Source organism: Arachis ipaensis, chromosome B1, assembly GCF_059453495.1.
Source record: "Arachis ipaensis isolate K30076 ecotype BB chromosome B1, ASM5945349v1, whole genome shotgun sequence".
In the NCBI taxonomy this organism is placed as follows: domain Eukaryota; kingdom Viridiplantae; phylum Streptophyta; class Magnoliopsida; order Fabales; family Fabaceae; genus Arachis; species Arachis ipaensis.
The window spans coordinates 127,547,144-127,572,530 of NC_142436.1; the positions used below are offsets into that span (position 1 = coordinate 127,547,144).

Consider the following 25,387-nt stretch of genomic DNA (forward strand, 5'->3'; position numbering starts at 1 on the left):
GGAATGTACTAGCAGGACCCCTAGTTGACTGGATCAAAACGGTTTTTAGTAATTCTAGCAACATCAATGGAGTTAACAAGACTCTTATTGCTATTATTCTAAGATTCCCGCTCCGAAACACTTTGGTCACTTTAGACCTATTAGTTTGTGTAATGTTTGCTATAAATTTGTGACTAAAGTTATTGCAAGTATACTAAAAGATTTCATGCCTACCCTTATCTCTAATACACAATCTAGTTTTGTTTTTGGCAAGGTTAGTGCAGATAATATTCTGGTTGCTCAAGAGGTCATTCACACTATGAGGAACAGAAAAACTAAAAAGGAGCTTATGGTTGTAACACTCTACCACACAGAGCTTTACGTTTTTTAAGTCATAAATCAGAGGTGGTGAGGTATTATGACCTTTAAAAGTAAAAACACGTACATAGATATATTTGAAAGGATGTTTATCTAGGAGCCTTGAAGAAAAGTTGAACAAAACAGAACTCGAAAGTCGCATCACACTCGAACAGTTAAGCATATAAGAGACAGATAACAGCGTACGGAAAGAATAATATACATACGAATATAAAGTTCCAAAAAAGATACATATAGCAGGCTCCCGACTCGACCTGCGAAGCAAAGGCTAGCCAGAGTATATATATATAACCCAAAATTATACCAAAAGATAAAATATAAATCCTGATTCTCCGAGTCAACCTCTAGGAGGGACAAAATACAAGTTTATACAAAGTGGAGAATGTGTGTGTGTGTGTGTGTAAGTGCGCGCGCGCTCTAAGTACAAAACATAAATATGCCTAAAAGTAGTTCTTCACTTCCAGAAGTCTCCAGTACGCTCAGCGAGGTGCCTCACGTCCTACCTTTGAAAAATAACAAATATATATGGAATGAGAATCGGGGGTTCTCAGTATAGTAAAGGTGCCCATATAGATAATACATAAGGTCCCGGAAAGCCAGAGACATTCCAAAACTCCAACAACCTATATCAAATCCTAGAGTTCTCACTACACCAAAAATATGGTGACTATATCTAAGGATTCTAATCTAACTCTTCGTTTTCTATTATCTGCAAACCTCCAAATCACCAAGTGGAACAACCCTCAGCGTCTCCTCCACCCGCATGAGGGATCTCTCAGAAACAAACACAAGTAAGACAAATAGGGAAAACAAAAATATGGGAAGTAGATACAATAAATAGATCAGGTAGCAGTTAATTACAGTTAAGCAAATAGCAAGCCAAAACAAATGCATACTCAAACAAAATATACAAGTGTATATGATGCATGTTTGTCTTATGGCTGATGATATTATCTGTCGGTTATACAGGCAAGCCCGACATGTTCGATAGCAAACTCTGGAAAGTCCCTACGTGCACGCATCCCTAAGGATCTATGCATATATATATATTTATTATCTCATTGGGAGAATCTGGAGAGTTAAAGTATCTGGTCACATCTTGCAATGGAGGGTCAACAGAGTATCGAGTCTCAACCTAGAGCAAGTGGGGGCAAGCCACTGCATCTATCCAGAGAAACTTGTGTCTCAGATAATATAATGCATATGCCGTGTGGATCTTTCGGTCACAATTCATTAATATCATTATTACCCTTATTCATATCTCATCCAATATTATCCATGCATCGTTAATTCAATTATTCACTTTACAATTCTTCCTCAAAATAAAACTAACTCTTTCAATAGGTTTGCTCTTCTTCTAAAACCTAACACTAGCTATCGGTCCTTAATAGGGGTTACAGAGGTTTGGAAAGCTAGAGAAACGGTTGAAAACTCAAAAAATACTACTTTGGCAAAACAGGGTGGTCATGCATACGCATACCACCCGCGTATGGGAGAATTTGAAAATTTACAGTGCCGCGTACGCGAGACCATGTCCGTGTATGCGAGCTCATGAGGCAAGGAACAATCCCCGGGTCGCATGGCACTGCTGTATACGCGAGATTGCGTGTCCGCGTATGCGAGATGTCTGTGCAGAGCCCAATACTCGCGTCACGTGACACTGTCGGGTACGCAAGCATGTCAATTTTGCCAAAAAGCTGTTAAGTTTAGAAAATCAGTTTTTCACACTAAACTTCAACCGCACATAACTTTTTCGTTAGAAATTATTTTCAGTTCGTTCTTCGAATGTTATAAACTTCACGAATCCAATTTTTTATTCAAGACAAGTTTCACAAGATTTGAAGGTCTAGAAGCCAAGTTATGGCTTGCCAAAGTTGGTCAAAAATAGGTTTTTACAAAAATTTACAAATCCTCTAGTTTTCCAAAATTCTCAATACAAACCAAACCACTCACAACTAAAATTAATCCTAAGAATTCACATACATCATCAAATATTAGTCCCATACTTATCAATCACCCAAACCCCTAAGTTATCAAATTTTCATTTATGTCAACTCATCATCATACTCATGATACATCACATATATACACATTTAATCCACCAAATCCCACAATTCCAAGCATTCAAACCTATCTTATGGAAACTAGCCTAAGTTTTTACGCAATATTATATATTAACTACTAGAAACTAAAACCATACCTTGGCTGATTTCTCCCGAGCTCAAAACACCTCAATACCCATGAACCAAAATCACAAAAATGAAAGGAGTGGAGAACTGAGTGAGAAATTTGAATCTCTTACCACTTTGTTTAGATGGATTTGAAGATCTTAGTGAAGTGATCGCGTGGCCGCAAACGGTCGGCGATCAGAGCTCCGAATTGAGAATTATAGTTGATAAAAGATTGAATTGGAAAGTGGAAGTTAGGCTTCTTCTTCAAATCTCTCTCTCTCTCTCTCTCTCTCTCTCTCAGCATGTTTCTTAGTGAATAAAGGGGGAGAGTGGCTGATTAGGGTTATATGGGTGGTCGTGGGCCCAGTACAAGCCCGGTTCAACCGATTTAGTCCGTTGGCCCAACTTTGGGACCAAAATTTTTAAAATTAGTGTTTTAATTTGTATTTTAAATATTTTTACTTCTATAGATTACAAAATTTCATTTTCTAATTTCTTTGGCTCATAGTTAATTTATTAGTTAATTATTTATTAATTGACTGAGATTTTACAGTTGCCATCAAGATTGACCTAGAGAAGGACTATGACATGATCAATTGGAGGTTTGTCATTGATACCCTCAAGGATGTCAACATCCTGGGAAATATTATTGACATCATCAATCATTGCATATCCTCCCATTCGAGGAACCTCTTGTGGAACGGCTCCCCGTCGGAAACTTTCTTCCCTACTAGGAAAATCAAATAGGAAGATCCCCTTCCCCTTATCTTTTTGTGCTTTGCCACTACAAGAAAATTTAGGATTTTGCTACGCTTTTAAAGCATGGAAAAAAGTTAGAAAAAGCGTAGCGATAGCTTTTAGCCACGCTTTTTGAGCTACCGGCACGTTTTTGAAAGGGCCACATCTGCTAATGTGCCAGTTCCTCTATCTCCACGCTTTTGGTGACCTATGGCCACACTTTATTTGTTGCCATGCTTTTTATCTACTGCCACGCTTTTAAGCGTGGCCGTATGTAGGACCCTATGGCTACGGTTTTAAAGCGTGTCAATAGCTAGAGATAAGACTACGCTTTTAAAGCGTGGCAATAGCGAGAGATAGGGCTATGCTTTTGAAGTGTGCCCATAGCCAAAGATACATGGAGCTATTGCCATGCTTTTAAAGCGTGGCTATATCCTTATCAAATAAAAAAAATTATGGTATGTGCTTTTACATGTATTCTAATGCGCTCCATAAACAATAAAAAATATTAACAAAAATATGTGAATATCATTTTAAAAAATTAATTAATGAAAACTAGTATTACATTAGTAGAATTCAAACCAAATTTACCATATCATTCTCTTATATCTAAAATAGTTATAAAATACATCAGGATAAATAAAATCAATCGATGTCTAATTTCATATCCCATATTAGTCTGCATTATCTCATATCATTCAACTGAGCCTGGCGTGCCATTCCAATTGGTCTAATCTCAACTTAAGCACAGCCAACACTCCAACCAATTCCAATCCAATTGAGGTCTCTCAGTCTGGTAGTTGAAGGCATAAGCAAGAGCTCTCTCGCTCTTCATTGTTGCTTCATGTTGCTTCTTCTCATGACTTAACTAGATGCTCAGATAATCAGGGGTACCTATAGCAGATCTTTTCTTCCTTAGTTCCCTTTGATGCTCATATGTAGATATGTTAGACTCATCCTCCCCAAGCAAGGATGTCCCATTCACTATTGGACCAGATATATCATCCATACTGTTGATGAGACCAACTTTAGCAAGCCTAAAATCTGTTAGCTACATAGAAAGAACCAAAAAGAATAGAAAAACTTCAACACGTGATCAGTTGAACATTAGTATACATGAGTTAAGAAATAAAACTCATAAAAATCTACATGAATATGCAAGATCTCCTATGAGCAAAATTCAAATTAGGAAGAATAAGGGAAAGGCCACGGTTAAACATTTATAAAAAAATCTCAAACATTACAGACAAACATAAATAACTTACAAAAGTAAAATATATATTTTTAAAAAGACTAACATTGAAAAAGATCTTTCAACCTTGTGCTCCTCTATATGTAATACCCGGTCTAACCGAAATTTAGTAAATAATAAGTTAAATAGGAGCGAATATGGTTGGAAGATTTGGCAATTGGAATTTGATAATTTAAATATGATATTTGGATTCAGTGAATTTTTCCGAGTCGGAAAATATAGTTTTCTGCGTAAAAGTGCGCAGTGGAATTTTGACCGGCAGTACCAGCTGAGATCTGTCTGGTACTACAACTGAGGAAATTGATTATGGGTAAATAAGATTAAGAAATGAGGAATTATAATTAGGGAAGGTAGAAATATTTAAAGTGCGATTTAGAGCGCTAATCTTAAAGGTTTTGGCCCAAAATTGGGCCAATGGGCAAAAATAAGTGAACCGGGCCTAAGTGGGCCCAAAACCCAACATATATAAACATTAGTTGTGAGCATTTCAGCTCATTTTACCCAAAAAAGAAGGGTTGGGGCGCTGATTTGAGAAGAGAGAAGAGAAGAGAGAAAACCTAACTCTCTTTGATCTTCAAACCACCATAACTTGAGCTACAGAGCTCCGATTGACGAGCCGTTTGCGGCCACGCATTGCTCTTCTCATCCTCTACAATTCTATCTAAGTTTGGTGGTAAGTATTTCATTTATCTCTGCCCAGTTTTCGAAATTCCCCACTGTTACATGTTTTTGGGTAGTTAGTGTTGAAATCTTGTGATTTTGGGTATTTAGGGATACTCCAATATGGATTCTAAGTGGGTTCTATCCCTACTTCATATGGGCTGAGGTAAGAAGTGCTCAAACCCTTGTGATTTGTCATTTTTATGAGCCCTAGGTTGATGTATGTATGTGACATTGGTTATGTTAGTGTATTTGGTGATGTTGGTGCACAATTGGGAGATTGGTATTGCTTGAGGAGCTTTGGTAAGGCTTGGAGCTAAGGTTGGTGAAGAATTCCAAAGAAGAGGCTCAATTGGTTTGGCTACAAGAGGTACGGTTTAAGTTTCATTTAAGTACCGTGTGTTGTGATGAGAATTCCTAAGCTAGATGCCCCTAGGATTAAGTTTGGATTGTGTAAATGGTTGGTGCTAATATGCATAGTTGATATGTAATGTGAATTAATGATCGGGTTGAGAATTGTGTGACCTTGTATGCTTGGTGTATTGAGAATTTGATGTACTGGATAATGAGTATTGATTTGTGGTTTATGCATTTAAATTGTGAAAATTGGGCCGGAGGCCGTGAATTTTGGGCCGGAGGCCGGAAAGAGGTAAGAAAGGTAAGTCGATGTGTGCATTGTATGATGGCACAAGTGATTGGATGAATTTCAGATAATGAATATATGAATGATTAGGTTGGTTATTGAATAATAAGGTTTGAGAAGTTGAAGTGTGGAATTTGGTAATTTTGGGTGAAATTATGTAGACGAGGTATGTTTGGTTCGGTTGAGATATATTATGTGATCATATATGTGATTATGATTATTGATGCCTTGATGGTATGATGATGCATTAGAGATATGTATGTTGTGATATATGCTTGGGGAATGATTAAGGTTAATTTGTGGGTGAAATCACGTGATAGTGAGTATGATATTGATTACGTATAATGATGGTTGATTGGAAATGGTATTATTGGAAATTGGGATGAGGAAGGATGTATGACATGATATTGTGTTTGTCCTTTAGCCATTTGATTGAGAAGTGTTAAAATGGTTAGATGTGATTTTGGGAATTTTTGGTAAAGTGTCAATGTGTGAGTTGAGGATGGCTTGATGTGGATTTTGGTACATTTTGATTGATTTCAAAAAGGGTTGAAATTGGCATGTTTTGGTTGATTTTGAAAAGAGTTGAAAATGACTTGTTTTGAAAATGGCACCTAGTGGTTTTGTATGAAAACATGGTTTTTGGGCATACTTTGACGGGACATAACTTGGACTACGGATCTCTGTTTTGTGCCAAATCTATTTAAAAATGAAATTGGGTCCGGGATGTCCATGCCGTTTGAAGAACGGGTGAAAAATGATTTAAAATGAGAAAGTTATGTCCGTCGGAAGATTGGGGGTTGAATCTATAAATTCTGCAGCTTTTAACTTAGAAAATTTTTAGCAGAATGACCCTCCACGCGTAGGCGCACTTGGCGCGTACGCGTCGTTCTTCAAGAAGGCACTATCCACGCGTGCGCGTGGTGTGCGCGGGCGCGTCGATGCGCTGCACCAAATGCCCAGCTATTTTCCCGAGAGTTGTGCCAGAGTTGTGCCAGTTTTGTGCCTGGGGCGCAAGAGCACCCACGCGTACGCGTGGCTGACGCTTGCGCGTCGTTTGGCTATTTTTCAACCCGCGCGTCCGCGTGTATGATGCTTGCGCGTCGATGAGTTTTGTGGCCATCCACGCGTGCGCGTGGAGTGCGCGTACGCGTGGCCCTGTTTTCATGCCAAAGTTGATTTTTGAGTTTTAAAAGCCAAATCTCATACTTCTAAGCCTCCGATCTCACCTCTCATGTATTAAATCATTCTGATATGCCTAGCAATGAGCTAGGGGATGTGGTAACTTGCGAGTGAAGCAAGGGGAAAAGTTATGATCAAGGATGATCAAAGATGATTATATGAGATATGGAGGATGACGGTGGAAGTACCGTGTATGCCATGAGCCGGAGGGCTATATTTATTGATAAATGGCCCGTTCTTGATTGGACCATGAGCCGGATGGCTGAGTTATTGCCGGGTTACGACAAAGCCATTATTGTTTATGGCTGAGTATAAATGCATATATGATTAATGAATGAATATGTTAAATGGATAATAATGAAAAAAAATATTGAAATGTGATGTGCGACCCCGGGTAGTAGGCAGTGGCGTTGTCCACTTGCTCCGGATATGAGACGGGAAAGGAGGATTATGATAAACGAGTTTAATCGTGGGGTTTTGAATAAATGTGTATTTGTGATACCTGGGTAGTAGCAAGGGTCGTGGTTCGTCCCGCTTGCTCCGGGTCATTGTCTGAGGATTGATAATAATGAAGGGTGATTATGAATAAATGTTTATTTGTGATACTTGGGTAGTAGCAAGGGTTGTGGTTCGTCCCACTTGCTCCAAGTTAATGTTTGAGATTTGGTAACAATGAATGTTGATAATATGAATTGAGATTGAATGAATATATGTTTGAGATGCCTGGGCAGTAGCAAGGGTTGTGGTTCGTCCCACTTGCTCTGGGCCAATGCTTGAGATACCTGGGTAGTAGCAAGGGTTGTGGTTCGTCCCACTTGCTCCAGGTCAGAGATTGCGACGCCTGGGTAGTAGCGGCAGTAGTGATTATTTCACTGGCTCTGGGTTGAGCGGGCAGTAGCAAGGGGGTTGTAGCTCAAACCTACTTGCTCCGCAAGGGGTGTTTCTGTCCAATGGTTAGCTACCAGGACATGTCGGGTTGGCTATATAACCGACAGATGATATCATCAGCCATAGGGCAGGCATTCATCATTTGCATATGTTTGAATTGTTTGGGTTTGCCATTTGTCTTGGATTTCTACATCATATATGCCATGTTACCTGACTATATGCTACTTGTTCTACTTGTATCATGTTTGTGTATTACTTGCCTGTATTGCTTGTGTTTGTACAACTGAGAGGCCCTTCATGCTGGTGTCGGTGGGTGTGAGGGCTGTTCTTGATGGGATGAATTGATGATGCGATTGCATGATGATGTATTGATATAGAACTATTGAGGCAGAACAACTGGTGATGGTTTTGCTTATGATTCTGAGTCTGATTCGTGGAAGAGTCAGCGAGTTGGGAAACATGTGAAACATGAATTAAATTTAGCACTCCCTTATGACAATTGCCTATTCATGGATTAGCGAGAACCTAGGATGAATAATTGGTGAAGAAGTTTAGGATGCTTAGTGAGTTTTTGTTGCAGTACATTGAATTTATTTGGCACTTTTACCGTACTGGGAACCCATGGGCCCGGGGTTCTCATTCCGTATATATCTCTTGTTTTTCAGATACAGGTCCAGGTGCTCAGAAGTGAGTTGTGGGTCGTCTGAGAGACGGCGAAGATCTTTATTTCCTCTACTTTGTGTTTTGATTAGAATCTCTCCACCTTTGTTTTGGAAAGTTTATATTATGTATTGAACTCTTTGAATTTGCCTATAGAGGCTCTCATGTTTCCTTCGGGAGAGATTAGGATATATTGTTGTCAACTAATTTCATAATGTACTCTAGCTGACCTAAACTTCGCGGGTCGCGACTAGTAGCTATTTACTTATGTTATATATATCTATCTGTTATCTATCTCTTAATCTCCTTTACGCCTTGTCCGTATATCGTTTTCGGCTTCACGGTTTATCTTTTGTTGTCGAAACGTGAGAGATACGTCTTCGCGATTTTATTTCTACTCTTTTCAGGCTTCTCGATTAATACTCCTTTCGAAATTACCTATATTTATTTATTAAAAATCCACCTGAGAGTCGTACCACCGTAATATCATTGACTTATGACTCGAACATAAGGATTTGAATATTAGGGTGTTACACTATACAATCCAAAATTTGTTTTCTAATTTCTAGAAGGAAAAAATTAATTGAAAATTAAAAAATAAAAAAATTAACCAATAAAAGCACATGTCAAATCCTTTTTCTTAAATTCCAACAATCAAAGGACTAAAGGAGAATAAGCTTTTTAAATAGAGAAAAAATTATTCTCATAAAACAAAAAGCTATAATGATACTTTAAAAATAGTTAAAATATGCTAATACCAACTAAAAAAAATGAATGACCCATAATAAATATAGGCCAAACAAAATCCAAAAATCTGAAATCACACTAGGCACCCGAAACAAGCTATACACTAACCAAAAACATCAACTTATTTGTGTCTACATAAAATCAATTTTAATTAATTTATTTAAAAATATTGTGCCTAAATACAAGATTGAGGGAATTAATAGTGAGTAGAAAAAGTGTATTTAGTTACCTTAATCTGACCATCATGGGCACTCAGTAAATTGTCAGGTTTCAAGTCTCGATGAACCACCCATAGTGAATGCAAATATTCTAGTGTGAGAACCTAACCATGGGAATAAAGTTTAGACAATGTAACGAAAGTTCCCTCTTCTCGTTTTTTGAGAGAGAGAGAGAGAGAGAGAGAGAGAGAGAGAGAGAGATTACCACTTCAGCAATATACACGCGAACAACTTCTTCATCTAAGCAACCTAAATTCCTTAATAACGAATATAGGTCATCTCTATTAAGATACTCCATGACAAGATACAAGTTCTCACGACATGTGAAACAATAGAGGAAACGAACCTGATTATGTTAAGTTAAATTAGAAAAAAGGTTGCATTTTGAAAGACATCATGAAACAAGTAGCAAGTTAGATCAGCTCACCACAAAGGATTCTGAACTGTAATTAAAATATCATGTTCTGCTAATATACTTTCCACAGCATTCTTACGAATATGTCAGCCTTCTTCAGAACCTGTGAAAAATAACTTGAATTCATGTAACTATGCAAATATATAAACATGACAAAGTAACAAACAGTACCACAATCCTTCAATGTTTTAACTTTTAAAAAGCAATAATAAAATAAAATTTATTAGAGAAGAAAATAACAGAAATACAATAAAATGTATATTTAAATTTCATATGGAACACTACTTAAAACATGTTACAAGAACAATAAATAGTGTAATATACTACGATCAAATAAAAGTGGTACGAACAACTTTAAGTCTCCAAACACCCTCACATTATGAAATGACTCTTCTACAAGCCATAATACCGATCATCCAAAAATAGAACAAAAGATAAAAATTGAACACTTATCGAAATTAAAATTTAAGTATATAATACAACAACAACAACAAAGCCTTGTCCCACTAGGTGGGGTCGGCTACATGAATCAAACGACGCCATTATACTCTATCATGTATCATGTCTACAGAGACACCGTTTACATGTAGATCTCGTTTGACCACCTCATAGATGGTCTTCTTAGGTCTTCCACTGCCTTTCGCCCCTTGTCCATCTTCCATCTCATCCACCCTCCTGACTGGGTGTTCTATCGGTCTTCTTCTCACATGTCCAAACCACCTGAGACGCGATTCAACCATCTTTTTCACAATGGGTGCTACTCCAACTCTCTCCCTTATATTTTCGTTCCTTATTTTATCCAATCGCATACGACCACTCATCCATCTCAATATCTTCATCTCTGCCACACTTAGCTTATGTTCGTGCTCCCCTTTGGCCGCCCAACACTCCGTACCATAAAGCATAACTGGTCTTATAGCGGTGCGATAGAATTTACCTTTAAGTTTTAAAGGCACTTTTTTGTCGCATATAAAACCAGATACACTCTGCCATTTTGACTAACCTGCTTGGATCCTATGATTTACATCATGTTCAATCTCTCCATTATCCTGTATGTTGCACCCAAGATACTTAAAATTTAAGTATACAATAAATGAAGAAAAAGCACCGAATAAAAGGGTGAAAATAATCAGCAAGCCAGAAGCATAGAATATAATTACTTTAATAATTGCAAAAAGATCACCAGTTGTTCTTTTTTTAGCCAGGAAACTAAGTAGAACCAAAACCAATTCATCAGAAGCATTCACACAAACAGCACAAACGCAATCGTTAAACAAGATATGGGCATTGATTATCTTAGGGACCATTGAATTTAAACTCCAAGAAAATAATAGCTTAGAATATTTTAACAAATCCATAATAAAGCAAAATGCAGGATTAACAAACCCTAACAAAAAGATGCAAATCAGAAAGCAAATCCGACCGAAGCAAGAAGTAGAAACTCGAAAAAATTAGTAAACCCCAAAGTTCAGAACACCCAACACCCATCCAAAAATAATTCACAAAATGATCGAAAATGAAAACACACCTTCATTGTTTGGTTTGGTTGTCTCAGTTCGCAAGGTAGTTGACCATCGCCCTCATTATTCTTCTTCGTTCTTCGTCACTGATAACGAACAAAACAGACAGTGAATGATACAGATTTGCAAAACGGAATATGGAAGGTTAGGGTTCGCAGTGCAGCATACAGGGGAGACGAAAGGGGCACCGATAGAGGGAGCAGCAGTGGAGAGAACGTCAAAGGAAGATTTGTAAGAGAGAGTGAGCGCCTTGCAAGAGAGAATCATCGCCAAAGGAGCCGCGACGGTGGGAGCGCCAGAAGAGGGAGCGCAAACGGAGGCATTGCGATAAGAGAGTGCAAATGTCGATGGTGGGAGAGAGTGTGAGCACTGGCGATGAGAGATATTTATAACTTGAATCGCTGACTCAGCAATTTATAACTGCGACACCCAAAAGACAACTCATCATCTTTATATTTATCATTAATCATCATCCCATTTGCTTCTCATTCATCACCGAGAAAGCAAACAAGAGAGAGAGAGACCATGAGAGAGAGAAAGAATTTCATGGCACCGTGAATCTTCCAAGCTTGATTTTATGAGATTCATAATTCCCGTAAAAAAATCTAAACTGATTAAAGTGTTTGTATCTTCCTCTTATTCACAAAAGTACCACTTTTCATCAGAAGGAGCAATGCGTGGAGTTGTTGTCCCTCCATGCAAGGTTCGACCGAGTGAGCCCCAGAGGTAGAGTAGCCAACATTGATGTTTTCTTCTTCGATTTTTCGTTTAGAAAGCTTCCTTGATGTTTCGGTTTGGTGGCTATCGTACGAAGGTAGGACTTTGTAATTTTGTAATAATTAAATGTGTTCTTGATGTGTGATTAATAAATTAATGTTTGAGGTTTGATTTTGAATGATTTTGTGCTTGAATTTTAGTGAAGTTTTGTTGATTTATTGACTTGTGGTTCAACTTCAAGAAGACAGCAAGAACCAAACTGTTTCGGTTGATTTCAGCGCTATTTATAAGGTTGATTTTGATGAAAATTTGATAAGATTTGGTGGTTGGAAGGTTTAGGTAAACTCTGTGAAAAATCGGTAACTGAAAAGCTCAAAAATTGATTAAAAATCAAACCAAAAATTTGAAGAAAACTTAAAAGAAGGTTCATTTTCTATGATGGAGATGTGATCCCTAACACAATTTATTTTTGAGAATAAGATTGTATTTTGATAAAAGATCGTAGTTAAAAATAGTAATTATATAAATTTTGGAGGTATTTTGGGTAATAAGTAAAAGTTTAGGGGTAAAACGGATATTTTATAAAAGTATGAGAATATTTTTTATAATAAATTATTTTAGTATGTTCGTAAAATACGTTGGTTGAAGATATAAATCTTTCTAAAAATTCAAAATTAAAATATAATTCCTAAAATTTTGACGATAAGACTTTTAATAAACAAGTTTTTATTATCAAAATAATAATGATATTACCTTTTATTATTAATATTAGTTACTCATAATAATATAATTATTATTCTTTTACTAAAGATATTATTTAATTTAAATAATTGTTAATGAAAAAGTGAAACAGTAATATTCTCTAAAAGTTTTAGAAAGTCAAATCTAAGCTAAGAATCTTATGATTATCCTGTCATAGCATATTTAGAGAAAGACAAGAGAACGAAAAATGCGAAGATAATTTATATTGTTGAAATGTAAGAAAGTAAAAGAGAATAATAAGAAAGAAAAGAAGAAGAAAGAAAAGGATTAAAAGGATCTCTGCCATAGTAGAGTAGAGAGCAAAAACTAAAAAAATCTAAAGAATCTCTATCACAGGAGAACAGAGACCAAAGATAAAAAGACTCTAAAAGACCATCTTCCACATGAGAGTATATAGAACACGATTGTTGTTTGGGCCTTGGTACCAAATGTTTAAGGACGGGAACACTCACGAATTGATAATAATTGATTACAGGGATAACCCATGAATTGTTGAGTGTTGATCTTGGGGACGCCCACGAACAGAGGATCACTATTTTTCCATATGTGTATATTATGGCATCGAGCTTTGTGTCGATTGCTAGTGGTCTCGAACTGATGGTACTCTTAACCACAGACACGTATGCAGAAGAACACAACGGAAAACTATATTTGAGATTGATTCTTAGGTAATGTCGGGTTGTAGGGTGTAAACCTACACATGAGCTCATGACCTGCATAGGACAGACATGCATCATACTTGTTTGCGCATACTTTTCTGTAATATGTGTTTCTGTGATTGTGTGCGTGCTCAGTGGCGGACTCAGAAAAATTTAGCCATGTGGCAAAAATATAATAAAATTTAGGCATATATATATATATATTGTTTTTTATGATACCTAACAAGTTAAGGGCTAATTTATCGTGAAATTGAGTTTCATTTAAGAGGGTCAATGAGTTGCTATACATACGAGACAGAATTCGAACTCCCAACACTTGCTTAAACGAACGACTAAACTAATCACTCGATCAACCCAAATTTGTTTAGATATATTTAAAATTTTAAATTAGAACTATCTATACATATTGATAAGAACTAAAAATATACACATAATCACTTATTATAGTATTTAAAATAATAAAAAGATAATTTTACATACCGTATAATATTTAAAATAATTAAAAAATAATTTATAATGACTTTCTTTTTATTTTTGACATGACTAAATATTTTTTTTATATATAATCTTAAACAATTATTTTACTTTTTATTATCTCATATTTAATTATAAAATTTACTTATTATAGTCTTTATGGTATAAATAAATTTTTAACCAAAATAATTACTATAATCAAGATCATTTTAATAATAAATATTAATAAAGTATATTAATATATAGATAATATATTTTTTTATCTTAAATATTTTTTAAAAAGTCACTAATAATTTAAGTTGTATTTAATTAGAAAACTAAGTTTTAATTTAATTATCAACTAATTAACTAATATAATAAAATTAATTATCACTATTTTTTGAGTTTATTTATTTATTTATTTTTTATTTTTATACTAAATCAAATTTAACAATATAATTATTATTAAATGTAAAGTTTAACAAAATATTTTTTTAACATAAAACACAAAAAAATTATTTATATTTATTATGGAACAAATATATATATAAGTATTAGTTTTTTTTTTAATTTTATGGGGACAAATGCTAATACTCAAAATGGCCCCTAAAATTTGACCTCTAACTCAATTTAGCTCTCAAGGTTTCAATTGACTCTAATTGAATCCTGAAATTGTGACCCGCGCCTCAATTTGGCCCTTCTATGACTTTTCGTCACCGGAGAACTGACCTGGCAATTTTGGTTGACACCTAGCACTATTAAAACGACGTCGTTTAATTCTTGGGGCCCAAATTATTTAAAAACGACATCGTGTGACATGAGAAAGGGGTTAAACCAAAACCCAAACGTTAACTACTTCAAAATGAAATTTTCCAATAACCTTTATTCTTCCTCTTCTTCCCCTCGTATACGTACCCTCAGAGAAGAACCATGAGTGTTGCTGTAACTAAAACTTGAAGTTTTTCTTACTTGTTTCGCCCCCTATTGTGAAGACTAATTGCCTAAGAATCACAATCTCTTCAAAAACAGGTTAATAACAAAATGGTTGCTCTTAACATACGATGCTCTATTTTTTGCAAAATATTGCATAAGGTTTGTTTTTCAATTTTTTTCGCTCTATTTTCATCAGTGAAACTTTGGGAGACTTTGGTTGATTACGGTTGTTGATGATGGTAGAGTTATTGTATGCTAGGGCTTAACTTTTTTGTATGTATATAGTTGTGCTCAACTGAATCTTATAATTTTTTGTACTCCCATTTAAAACACATATTGTAAGAAATAGATGCTGCACTTCTTATGTTCAGGTGTACCCTTTTTGATACAAGCTAAGCCTATTAGCTATGCACTATTTCTGACATTTTGAGAATGAATTGTTGCATACTGTGGCAGTGTGTCTAATGCCACTAGCACTTGCGTTATTAGGACTAGGCTTGTTTGGGGTCAGTTTATTAATTTGCTTCGAGGTTCTAATAACCTATTGTTGCTAATACGTTTATTCATGATTAAAAAGAAGAAATAAGAACAACTAAATTGATCCTGCACTTTGCAGAGTGTCAATCACAAAGTGTGTTGCAGGAGAATACTAACAACAATTTGACCAAGACGCCAAGTCTAGATTCTAGACACCGAACTTGTTGCCTACATGTAAATTATAAATTAGAGTAAATTTTTAGAGATTATAAATTCCTATAAAAATACATGTAAGACTTGTTTTTGAATTCTATTATTTAATTTTTGTTTGTATTCTAAATTTGTCTCTATAATTTTACATAATTCAATTGACACTAAATTCATTTTGAATTTTGACTTGACTGTCTAATACTTAGCATATTAGTACAAACCAAAGGCCTAAATTTTCACCTCTTAGATATTTGATGCTCATTCTATTATTCTATCCCTTGTAGATAGTGATATTTGGTTATGATTAATTTATTTAATATATGAGAATTAGGCTCCAATTGAATTGTCTGTAATCTAAATTACCGTTTTTAATAAATTAAAGTTAGTGTTATTTTTAACTAGAGCAGCCTGAATCTTGGCTGCTGCTCCCCAACATCCTTCTCAATTCTTGGAGAGACTTTTGCGATTTGAGGAAATTGGGGCTGCTAGGTTTTATTTGAATTTTTTAGGAGTTAAATTGATGCCTTCAAACATTTCGCCACGTCATCTAACTGCTATGGTGCCAGGTGTCAACCAAATTTGTCAGGTCAGCTTTCTGGTGACGGAAAACGACGAAAAGGCCAAATTGAGGCGCGGGTCAAAATTTAAAGGGTACAATTAGAGTTAATTGAAACCTTGAAAGCTAAATTGAGTCGAGGGTCAAAATTCAAGGACCATTTTGAGTATTAACTCGGATAAATGCCTCTTTTTTATTGAATGTAGGTCTCTCTCTGTGTGCATTTTTTGACTTGTTCCTAGTTTTTACTTCCTTTTTCGAACCTTTTCAACTACAGATGCAAAGGTTTATTGTAAAGTTGTGAAAGTATAGAAGAGTTTGTTTGCGAGTTGAGTTGTTATTAGAATTTATTTATCTTTTGCTTGTTAGTTAAAATTTTATTTAGAGGGATAAGTTTTATAATTGATTAATATATAATATTATAATGTATTATTAATATTAAGTATCTGAATATTTAGTATTTATTTTTGATGAAAAAATTTTAATTTTTTAAAAAAATTATCGAAAGATTAATCACATAAAGACTCAATAATAAATAAATACTCAATAATAAATAAATAATAAAAAAATTATGTTTTTGGGAATCACTTGCGTTGAGAACCTCCCTTCTTGGCTCTTTCCGTTTGTTGGGGATGACTTATGTGGGATCAAATTTCTTTTTTTGATCAGAGTGAGAGGTTAGGGATTTTGTAACATCATAGATAGATATAGCACTTTCAGTATCAGAGTGTGGCTCAAGAACCCTAACCCTATGTGGGATCAAATTTCATAGAGCTTTATTAGTTTAGTTTGTTTGCTTGTTGGGCCTCTCTCGATCCCCTCATATATCAAAAATAGTATTATAATTAATAAAAATTATTAAATTATATTTAAATTTATTAATCATCAAAACTTAAGATTAACTATATAATATGTTCAATACCCAAAAAAACCTATATAATACATTCTGATGTCATGGTATGTTTTGTAACTTAAGATTAATACTATCGTTATAAAATTATAATTCTCACCTCTATTTTAGTTTCAACAAAAATTTGTGTTGAACACTAAAAAAATATTTTTGTTTATAAATGTGTTACTATACTTGATAATAAAAAAAATTTTTTTTTCAATTATTGGAGCTGATTTATTATTCACAATTTTTAAGTTAATGGGATTTTTTTCTATCAGTTTTCACTTTGTGAATTAATTGAAAATGAAAACACTAGTTTTAATATTTAGATTAATAAAATAACATTTGTATTTTTGTAACTTTCACATGTGATAGGTGTTTAAAAAAAAAACTTGTCTCAGTTGCAATTGAAAGTGGAAACTGAAAAGTGTGCTAGGAATTGAACACCTAGAAGCAGAAATTGCACAACGTGGCTACATATTAACCACTCAAAGTACTACATACACTTCCAAACTCCAAAGTCACAATATCTAGCATACATTATCTACATAAAATCTGCACTCTCAATTTACCCTATCCAACGGCTATAAACTCCCTATAATCCCGTACCATATCCCATCACCAACAAAACTCCAGTTCACAATAAAATAAACAAAATATCAAAGCTTGAAAAAAAAAACAAAAATAACAGTCTCTCACTCATTCTCACACTCACTAACAACATGAACTCCATGGCTCTAAAATCCTTCGTTGGACTCCGACAATCCTCGTTGGAAACCACCCCTTTCACCGTCCACCAGAAGCCCGCCATCATCAGCCTCCCCCAGAAGTTCAAGGTCATTGCCGGAAAAACCAGCCCCAAGCTCCAAGGCCGGAACCTCCGCGTCGCAATCGTCGGCGGAGGCCCTGCCGGGGGCTCTGCCGCGGAGACCCTAGCAAAGGGAGGCATCGAAACGTTCCTAATAGAACGGAAAATGGATAACTGCAAGCCGTGCGGGGGCGCCATTCCGCTATGCATGGTGGGAGAGTTTGAGCTGCCATTAGACATCATCGACCGGCGCGTGACGAAGATGAAGATGATATCACCGTCGAATGTCGCCGTGGACATTGGAAGGACCTTGAAGCCGCACGAGTACATTGGAATGGTGAGACGTGAGGTTTTGGACGCGTACCTTAGAGATAGGGCAAAAGAGAACGGTGCCACGGTTATCAACGGATTGTTCTTGAAGATGGATATGCCTAAAGATAAGAACTCACCTTATTTGCTGCATTATTCTGGGTATGATGGTAAAACCGGTGGGGTCGGTGAGAAGAGAACACTGGAGGTGGATGCTGTCATTGGTGCCGATGGGGCTAATTCTAGAGTTGCTAAGGCCATTGATGCTGGTGACTATGAATATGCCATTGCATTTCAGGTATCATCCTATCATCTTCAATTTTTTTTGTTTTCAATTTCTTCATTTTTGTTTTCTTTGATCTTTCAAATTTCTATTTAGTTAGTAACTTTATAATGTTTCAATGCATTGCTTAGACAAAGTAATTCTTTCCTTTTATTTGATGAATTTGTTCCCTTTAGTTTAAGTTATTTATGAATTTGGCCCCATTCGGTTTATTATAATCAATAAAAGTGCGATCTGATAGTAAACTCTATAGATTAAATACTTATATTTGATAGAAATTAAATCCCTGCATTACTAGGACAAAGAAAGGTTCAATTTGATCTAGCTCCAATGTGATATTTTTTTTAAGAATTGCAAAAATTTTTATTTTTTGGTGGTGCGGTTTGATTTATTAGGAGAGGATAAAGATCCCGGATGATAAAATGGTGTATTATGAAAATCTTGCGGAGATGTACGTTGGGGATGATGTATCCCCAGATTTCTACGGTTGGGTGTTTCCCAAATGCGACCATGTTGCCGTTGGAACAGGTACAGTAACACACAAATCAGACATCAAAAAATTCCAGCTGGCAACAAGAAAAAGAGCAGAGGACAAGATCACTGGAGGCAAGATCATCCGAGTGGAGGCTCATCCCATCCCCGAACACCCCCGCCCCCGAAGATTATCAGGAAGGGTGGCCCTTGTGGGGGATGCAGCCGGCTATGTGACAAAATGCTCCGGGGAAGGGATCTATTTCGCGGCAAAGAGTGGGAGAATGTGCGCGGAGGCGATCGTGGAAGGATCGGAGAATGGGAAGAGGATGGTGGATGAAGGGGATTTGAGGAAGTACTTGGAGAAGTGGGACAAGACATATTGGCCGACTTATAAGGTATTGGATGTGCTTCAGAAAGTGTTTTATAGGTCGAATCCGGCGAGGGAGGCGTTTGTGGAGATGTGTGCTGATGAATATGTTCAGAAGATGACATTTGATAGCTACTTGTATAAGACAGTAGTGCCTGGAAATCCATTGGAGGATATCAAGTTGGCCATTAACACCATTGGGAGCTTGGTCAGAGCTAATGCTATCCGGAGGGAAATGGACAAACTCAATGTATGATCAGTCATCAATAGCAATATACTCATATTGTCTTTCCCCTATATATCATGTTCATCATTCTTTTTCTTTAACAGACAGCATCTTGTTATATATAAGTGATTATAACTATAAACAATTGCTTTTAAGTTTCACGTAGAATGGTAAATTATTTGTCTGATTTAGTGATATTACACTATTATTATTGTTGTTAAAAGTTATCCTACTACTATTTCTTGAGGTTTAAGTGAGGATATCAAAAATGTTATTTGTATATTAAAATTAGTCATCAATATATTTGTATATAAATATATGTAGTTTAAATATATTTGTATATAAATATATATAGTTTAATTTTTTTTAATGTGTATTTTATATTTTAATATGGTTGATTTTAGTATATATTTAATATGGTTGTTTTATATTTTGTAAAAGAAAAATAGTAGAGGATTGTCAAGATTTATTATTTTTTATCATCATTTTTAAACATTAATTTAATTCTTATAGTTTAATAATTTAATAAAGTATTTTAATTCATATTTTTAAATATTAATAATTAATTAATAATAATAAAATAATAAATTTTGATAATTTTGTAATATTTTTTTAGAGTATTTTTTTCTCTTGCAGCTCATGGACGTGGTTGTATTTCGATTTTTTTTTTTTTTTGGGTCATGGACTGTTGTACTTTGTTTTGGGGATCAGCTAGATGTTGATTTGGTAGTACCTAAGAAATGAGAGAAGAAGACAAAAAAAAAATAAAGAAATGAGAGAAGACACAAAATGTACATTATAATAAGAAAAAAAATTGTAAATAATATTTTTAGTCCAATAAGTGTGGCACATTTCTCTACTAACATGATCCCCCGTTCAGCACAATGGAGTCTGCCCCCAAGCCCGGTGCTATGCCATGAATTAAGTTTCTGTTCATTGAAAAATTGAGCGCAACTGAGAATGAGAGTATGAGGATCTAATTATTTTAAATTAAAGAGTAAAGTATCGTTTTTGTCCCCAACGTTTGGGGTAAATCCTATTTGTATCCCTAACGTTTAAATCGTCCTATTTGTATCCCTAACGTTTGTAAAAGTGATTCAATGTTATCCTGCCGTCAATTACACATCATGAGCGCTTTAGTTTGAGTTTTAAAAATCTCTTCTTGAAGTTAGAATACAAATGTTTGGGATAGAATCGATGATCTACTCCGAAAAATAGCTCATCAAATGTTGAAACTAATTCCTACAATATTTACATAATTCATTTTTCTAGGGCATAATTGAATCTAAACACAAATAGTGGGTATAATATTAAAATAGACCGCATCCAAGTGAGAATAATTGAAAAATATAATCTGATTTATTAGTATAATTGATAGTAGGATAACATTGAATCACTTTTATAAACGTTAAGGATACAAATAAGACGATTTAAACGTTAGGGACACAAATAGGACTTACCCCAAACGTTGGGGACAAAAACGATACTTTACTCTAAATTAAAATAGTAAAATTTTATAATGACAAAAATTATAAATTTAATAATAATTAATTTTTTACTTTATTATTCTACCAAATTTTTTAATTTTGTTAGTACTAAAGTTAATAGGGATAAAATAAAATAAATAAAATTCGTGGACAAAAAATAAATAAAAATGAACAAAAATTTAGATAATAGTAAAAAAAATATAACAAAATAGTAAAATTACAATATTTTACAATACATAGAGAAATTTATAATGCTCTTACATATTATAAAAATTCATGAAAAGAGATTACACATATGAGAGACTTTACAATTTCTCTCTCTAAGTTTTATTCACAAATTCTATGCAAAATATGACATACATTAGCAAATACCCTAACTACTTATATGACTTTACAATTTCTCTCTCTAAGTTTTACAATTTCTCTCTCTAAACGAACGAGTGAGCTGACCACTCGACCAACCCAAATTGGTTTCTTTCACATTCATCTTTATCAAGTTGCAATCTTTGACTATAACTTTTAACTATGCAAGTTGGACAACTTGGTCCAACTTGCCAAGTAGTTTCATCAGTCTTCCAACTTGATAAGAACATACTTGATTTTAGACCAAGTTTAAGTTCTATAATATTCTTTAATTTTCTTAAAATTTTATCATGCTCCATTTATATTACTTGTAATCTCTAGCCATTTTTATTAACTTCAAATTAAAAAAGAAGAATTTTGTTTCTTTTCATACTTTTGCTGATGCGAAAATAGATGATTTGATGATTGCGTAAATTTTTTTTTTTAATTCTTAGGATATTAAAATTAAATTTTTATAAAAAGTAAAAAAGCAAACTTGCTCATTTATTTGTTAACTCTAATAATAGGTTATTTCATTATTTTGGAAGGTCTTGAAAATTATTTTTGTAAGACAAATTGGTTTTTTTATTATTTTTAATAAAATATTTAATATATGCATTGAATAAATTAGTGCATAATAAATTTTATTATAAGGTAATTCAGTGCCAATTAAGACAAATTAGTTCATCTCAGAATAATAAAAATTTATTGCGGATCAAAGTGTTTAATCCAAAACAATTATGCTAAGTGTATACAAAAAAAAAAATTAACCACTAAATTACTCATTTGTATAGAATATATATTAAAATAAAAAATATATATTAAAAACAACCTAAATACTACATATATTTATTCATAATGATTAATTTAGTAATTGATTTTTAATGTATACATAGTATTTTTTATCCCAAATTTAAGTATGTACTTGACAACCAATTTAAATATTTACTCTTACTAAGTTAATACTTGTATTTCTTTTTCTAGTCTATGTCATTCGTCTGGTTAAAAGTATGACTAAAATAATTAATAAAGATAGTTTATCAAGAAAAATTCTAAAACGATAACATAAATAATAAATTTATGTTGCTGGCTCTCTTCGATTACTTAAGAACCCCTAGTTGGTTAGTATGGTGGGTTTTGAGATTTTGGGAGAATTTAGAGGGAGAGAACTTTCCAGTTTGGTGAACTTACTAGAATAAGTGAATAACACAACCCATGGAAACGTGGTTTGTTGAGAAATCGAATTAAAGGGCCACCTCTCTCTATTCCTCCAATTCCAATTCCTCATGACAAAATCTCAATTAGAACAAATTCTCTGGACTTAATCAAACATTCACATTTGTGATCTTATACTTATTGTAACAAAATATAAGGTAGTTGCATTAGGTTTGAATAAGCAATAATAGTTGGTATATCAAACAATTATACTTCAGCGCAGCGCCCCCTCTGTAACTTAGAACATAACATTCTCAGCATATTATAAAAACCAAACATAGAGGTCATGTGTGAGTGTAACTTGGTACACAAATTAAACATGAAGTTGAATAATCTGGCACTAGTTGTTGTTCTAGCAGGGACCATTTTGGGAAATGGGATAATTAGAGGGTGTGATTGCAAGATTGTGCAGTTCATATTTGGTGACTCCCTCTCTGATGTTGGAAACAACAAACGCCTCAATAGAAGCCTTGCTCAGGCCAGCCTCCCTTGGTATGGTATTGATTTTGGTAACGGATTACCCAACGGAAGGTTTACTAACGGCCGCACCGTTGCAGATATTATAGGTAATTATTTCTGTCATAATATCATTTCTCCCAATAATTTAAATGGACCCAAAAAGGCATATGAATGACTATACTTCTAATAATTTCATTTTTTTTCTATTATTCAAAATATTTGCCACTTTAAAATTTCTATAATAAATTTATTAAAAAAATATTTGCTGACCGAATTATACACATTTAGGCGACAATACTGGCCTCCCTAGGCCTCCAGCATTCCTAGACCCATCTTTAACCCCAGAAATTATTCTAGAAAATGGAGCGAACTATGCTTCTGGTGGTGGTGGCATTTTGAATGAAACTGGGCAGTATTTTGTGAGTTCCAATGTTAACTTGCATTTTATTGATATAGTGCGTGTTTTGTTATATATTTTAGCCATTTAAAAAGCACATTTATAAGATAATTGTGCATGTTTACAGATCCAGAGGTTTTCTCTGTACAAGCAAATTGAGCTATTTCAGGGGACACAAGAACTAATTGAGGCCAAAATTGGAAACAGTGCGGCACAAAAGTTTTTTCAGGAAGCTAGATATGTTGTTGCGTTAGGGAGCAACGATTTTATCAACAATTACTTAATGCCTGTTTACAGTGATTCATGGACTTACAATGATGACACTTTCATGGACTACTTGATAGGAACACTCAGAGACCAACTCAAGGTTTATTTTATTAATTAATTTACTTTAATTATTATTCGAACAGGAAAAAAAAAAAACAATTTCTTTATATATGAGGTATAACTAAATACAAATACGACTATGCTACATATATACTAAAATCAGCCATTAAAATCAGCACTAATATAAAATATATATTAGAATACAAATATAAATTAAAAACAAATTAAACTACACATGTATTTATATATAAATATATTGTTTGCTGATTTTAATAGCTGAATTTAGCATAGGAATTGAATTTTTGATACAAATAATACATCTCGAATTTTTTTTGTAACTTTTTGATGATTTGACGGGGCTTAAAGCCCATTTTTTTTTTGTAGTTGCTTCATGGGTTAGGAGCAAGGGAACTAATGGTATTTGGGCTGGGCCCAATGGGCTGCATTCCCCTTCAAAGGGTGCTAACAACAAGTGGAAACTGTAGAGAGAAGGCAAACAAATTGGCTCTTTCTTTTAATAAAGCAACAAGCAAGGTGGTAGATGAGTTGGGGCAGCAGCTTCCTGGTGCAAAATATGTATTTGGAGATGCATATGATGTTGTTTATGATGTCATCAGCAATCCAATGAAGTATGGTAAGTAGCAAATAGTAGTAAGTACTAGTACTGAATTCAATGCCAGTGACATTAAATGAATGAATTGATGGATGGTTTTGTAGGATTCCAAAATGCAGATTCACCGTGTTGTTCGTTTTGGAACATACGACCTGCACTTACATGTGTGCCTGCATCGAAATTGTGCAAAGATAGAAGCAAGTATGTGTTTTGGGATGAATACCACCCCACTGACAGTGCCAATGAGCTAATTGCCAATGAGCTCATCAAGAAATTCGGATTCACACGTGTTGATCAAACCATTCATAATAATAATGCTCCCTCACCAGCACCTGCTTCTGTCTCTGATCTTGCTCCAGTTCCATCTCCACAATAATAATAATAATGATGCATCATATAATTGTCTTAAATATTTTTTTTATATGGTTTGAGCCTACGTGTCATAATATATAGATATAGCTCACATGACATAGTCTTTCCATACTCATCTAAAAGGTTGCGGATCGGTAAAAAAAAAAAATAGATTATCTTGCATTGTACTCTTGTTATAATTCTTATAATAAGAAAGAAAATTAAAAAAGTGTCTGAATAATAAATACTTCATGTAATGTCATTTAACTGATGCTAATCTATGTGTTCTTCTCTGCATAATTAATTAATTCGAGATTGATGTTATCGTTCCTATTTTGATAATATTTGTTATAAATTCATGAAAATATATAATATAGTAAATTTATGTATAGAATGATATTATAAAAAATAAAAATGACAATATTATTATCATTAATTTTACCATATATAAACAAAACATAAAAATCTTACGTATATATAATTAATTAACTAATAACTAATATTCCAGATTTTTTTTTATCCAATAAAAAACTACTTAGTTCATGGCCCAAATCAAATACGATTTTGAAGACCCTGAATAAAAATCACAAATCACAAACGGCTTTTTATGATTTAAATC

General features: G+C 34.2%; 3 protein-coding genes across 3 annotated transcripts; 2 read left to right on the top strand and 1 right to left on the bottom strand.

Moving 5' to 3' along the window:
* Positions 1–4,134: 4,134 nt before the first annotated feature.
* On the bottom strand, positions 4,135–10,058 carry LOC148578322 (putative serine/threonine protein kinase IREH1). Its single transcript, XM_088503008.1, has 4 exons — positions 9,993–10,058; positions 9,722–9,862; positions 9,528–9,620; positions 4,135–4,317 (listed from the first exon to the last, which is right to left on the bottom strand). The coding sequence occupies exons 1-4, from the start codon at positions 10,056–10,058 to the stop codon at positions 4,135–4,137; spliced, it is 483 nt and encodes a 160-aa protein (XP_088359134.1).
* Positions 10,059–17,732: 7,674 nt separating this feature from the next.
* On the top strand, positions 17,733–19,764 carry LOC107633107 (geranylgeranyl diphosphate reductase, chloroplastic). The gene is made up of 2 exons (XM_016336745.3): positions 17,733–18,525; positions 18,906–19,764. The coding sequence occupies exons 1-2, from the start codon at positions 17,833–17,835 to the stop codon at positions 19,605–19,607; spliced, it is 1,395 nt and encodes a 464-aa protein (XP_016192231.1). The 5' UTR covers positions 17,733–17,832; the 3' UTR covers positions 19,608–19,764.
* Positions 19,765–22,907: 3,143 nt separating this feature from the next.
* On the top strand, positions 22,908–25,068 carry LOC107633098 (GDSL esterase/lipase At1g74460). Its single transcript, XM_016336735.3, has 5 exons — positions 22,908–23,187; positions 23,369–23,499; positions 23,605–23,844; positions 24,189–24,438; positions 24,522–25,068. Exons 1-5 carry the CDS (start codon positions 22,908–22,910, stop codon positions 24,791–24,793), a joined length of 1,173 nt encoding a protein of 390 aa, XP_016192221.1. The 3' UTR covers positions 24,794–25,068.
* Positions 25,069–25,387: the final 319 nt, after the last annotated feature.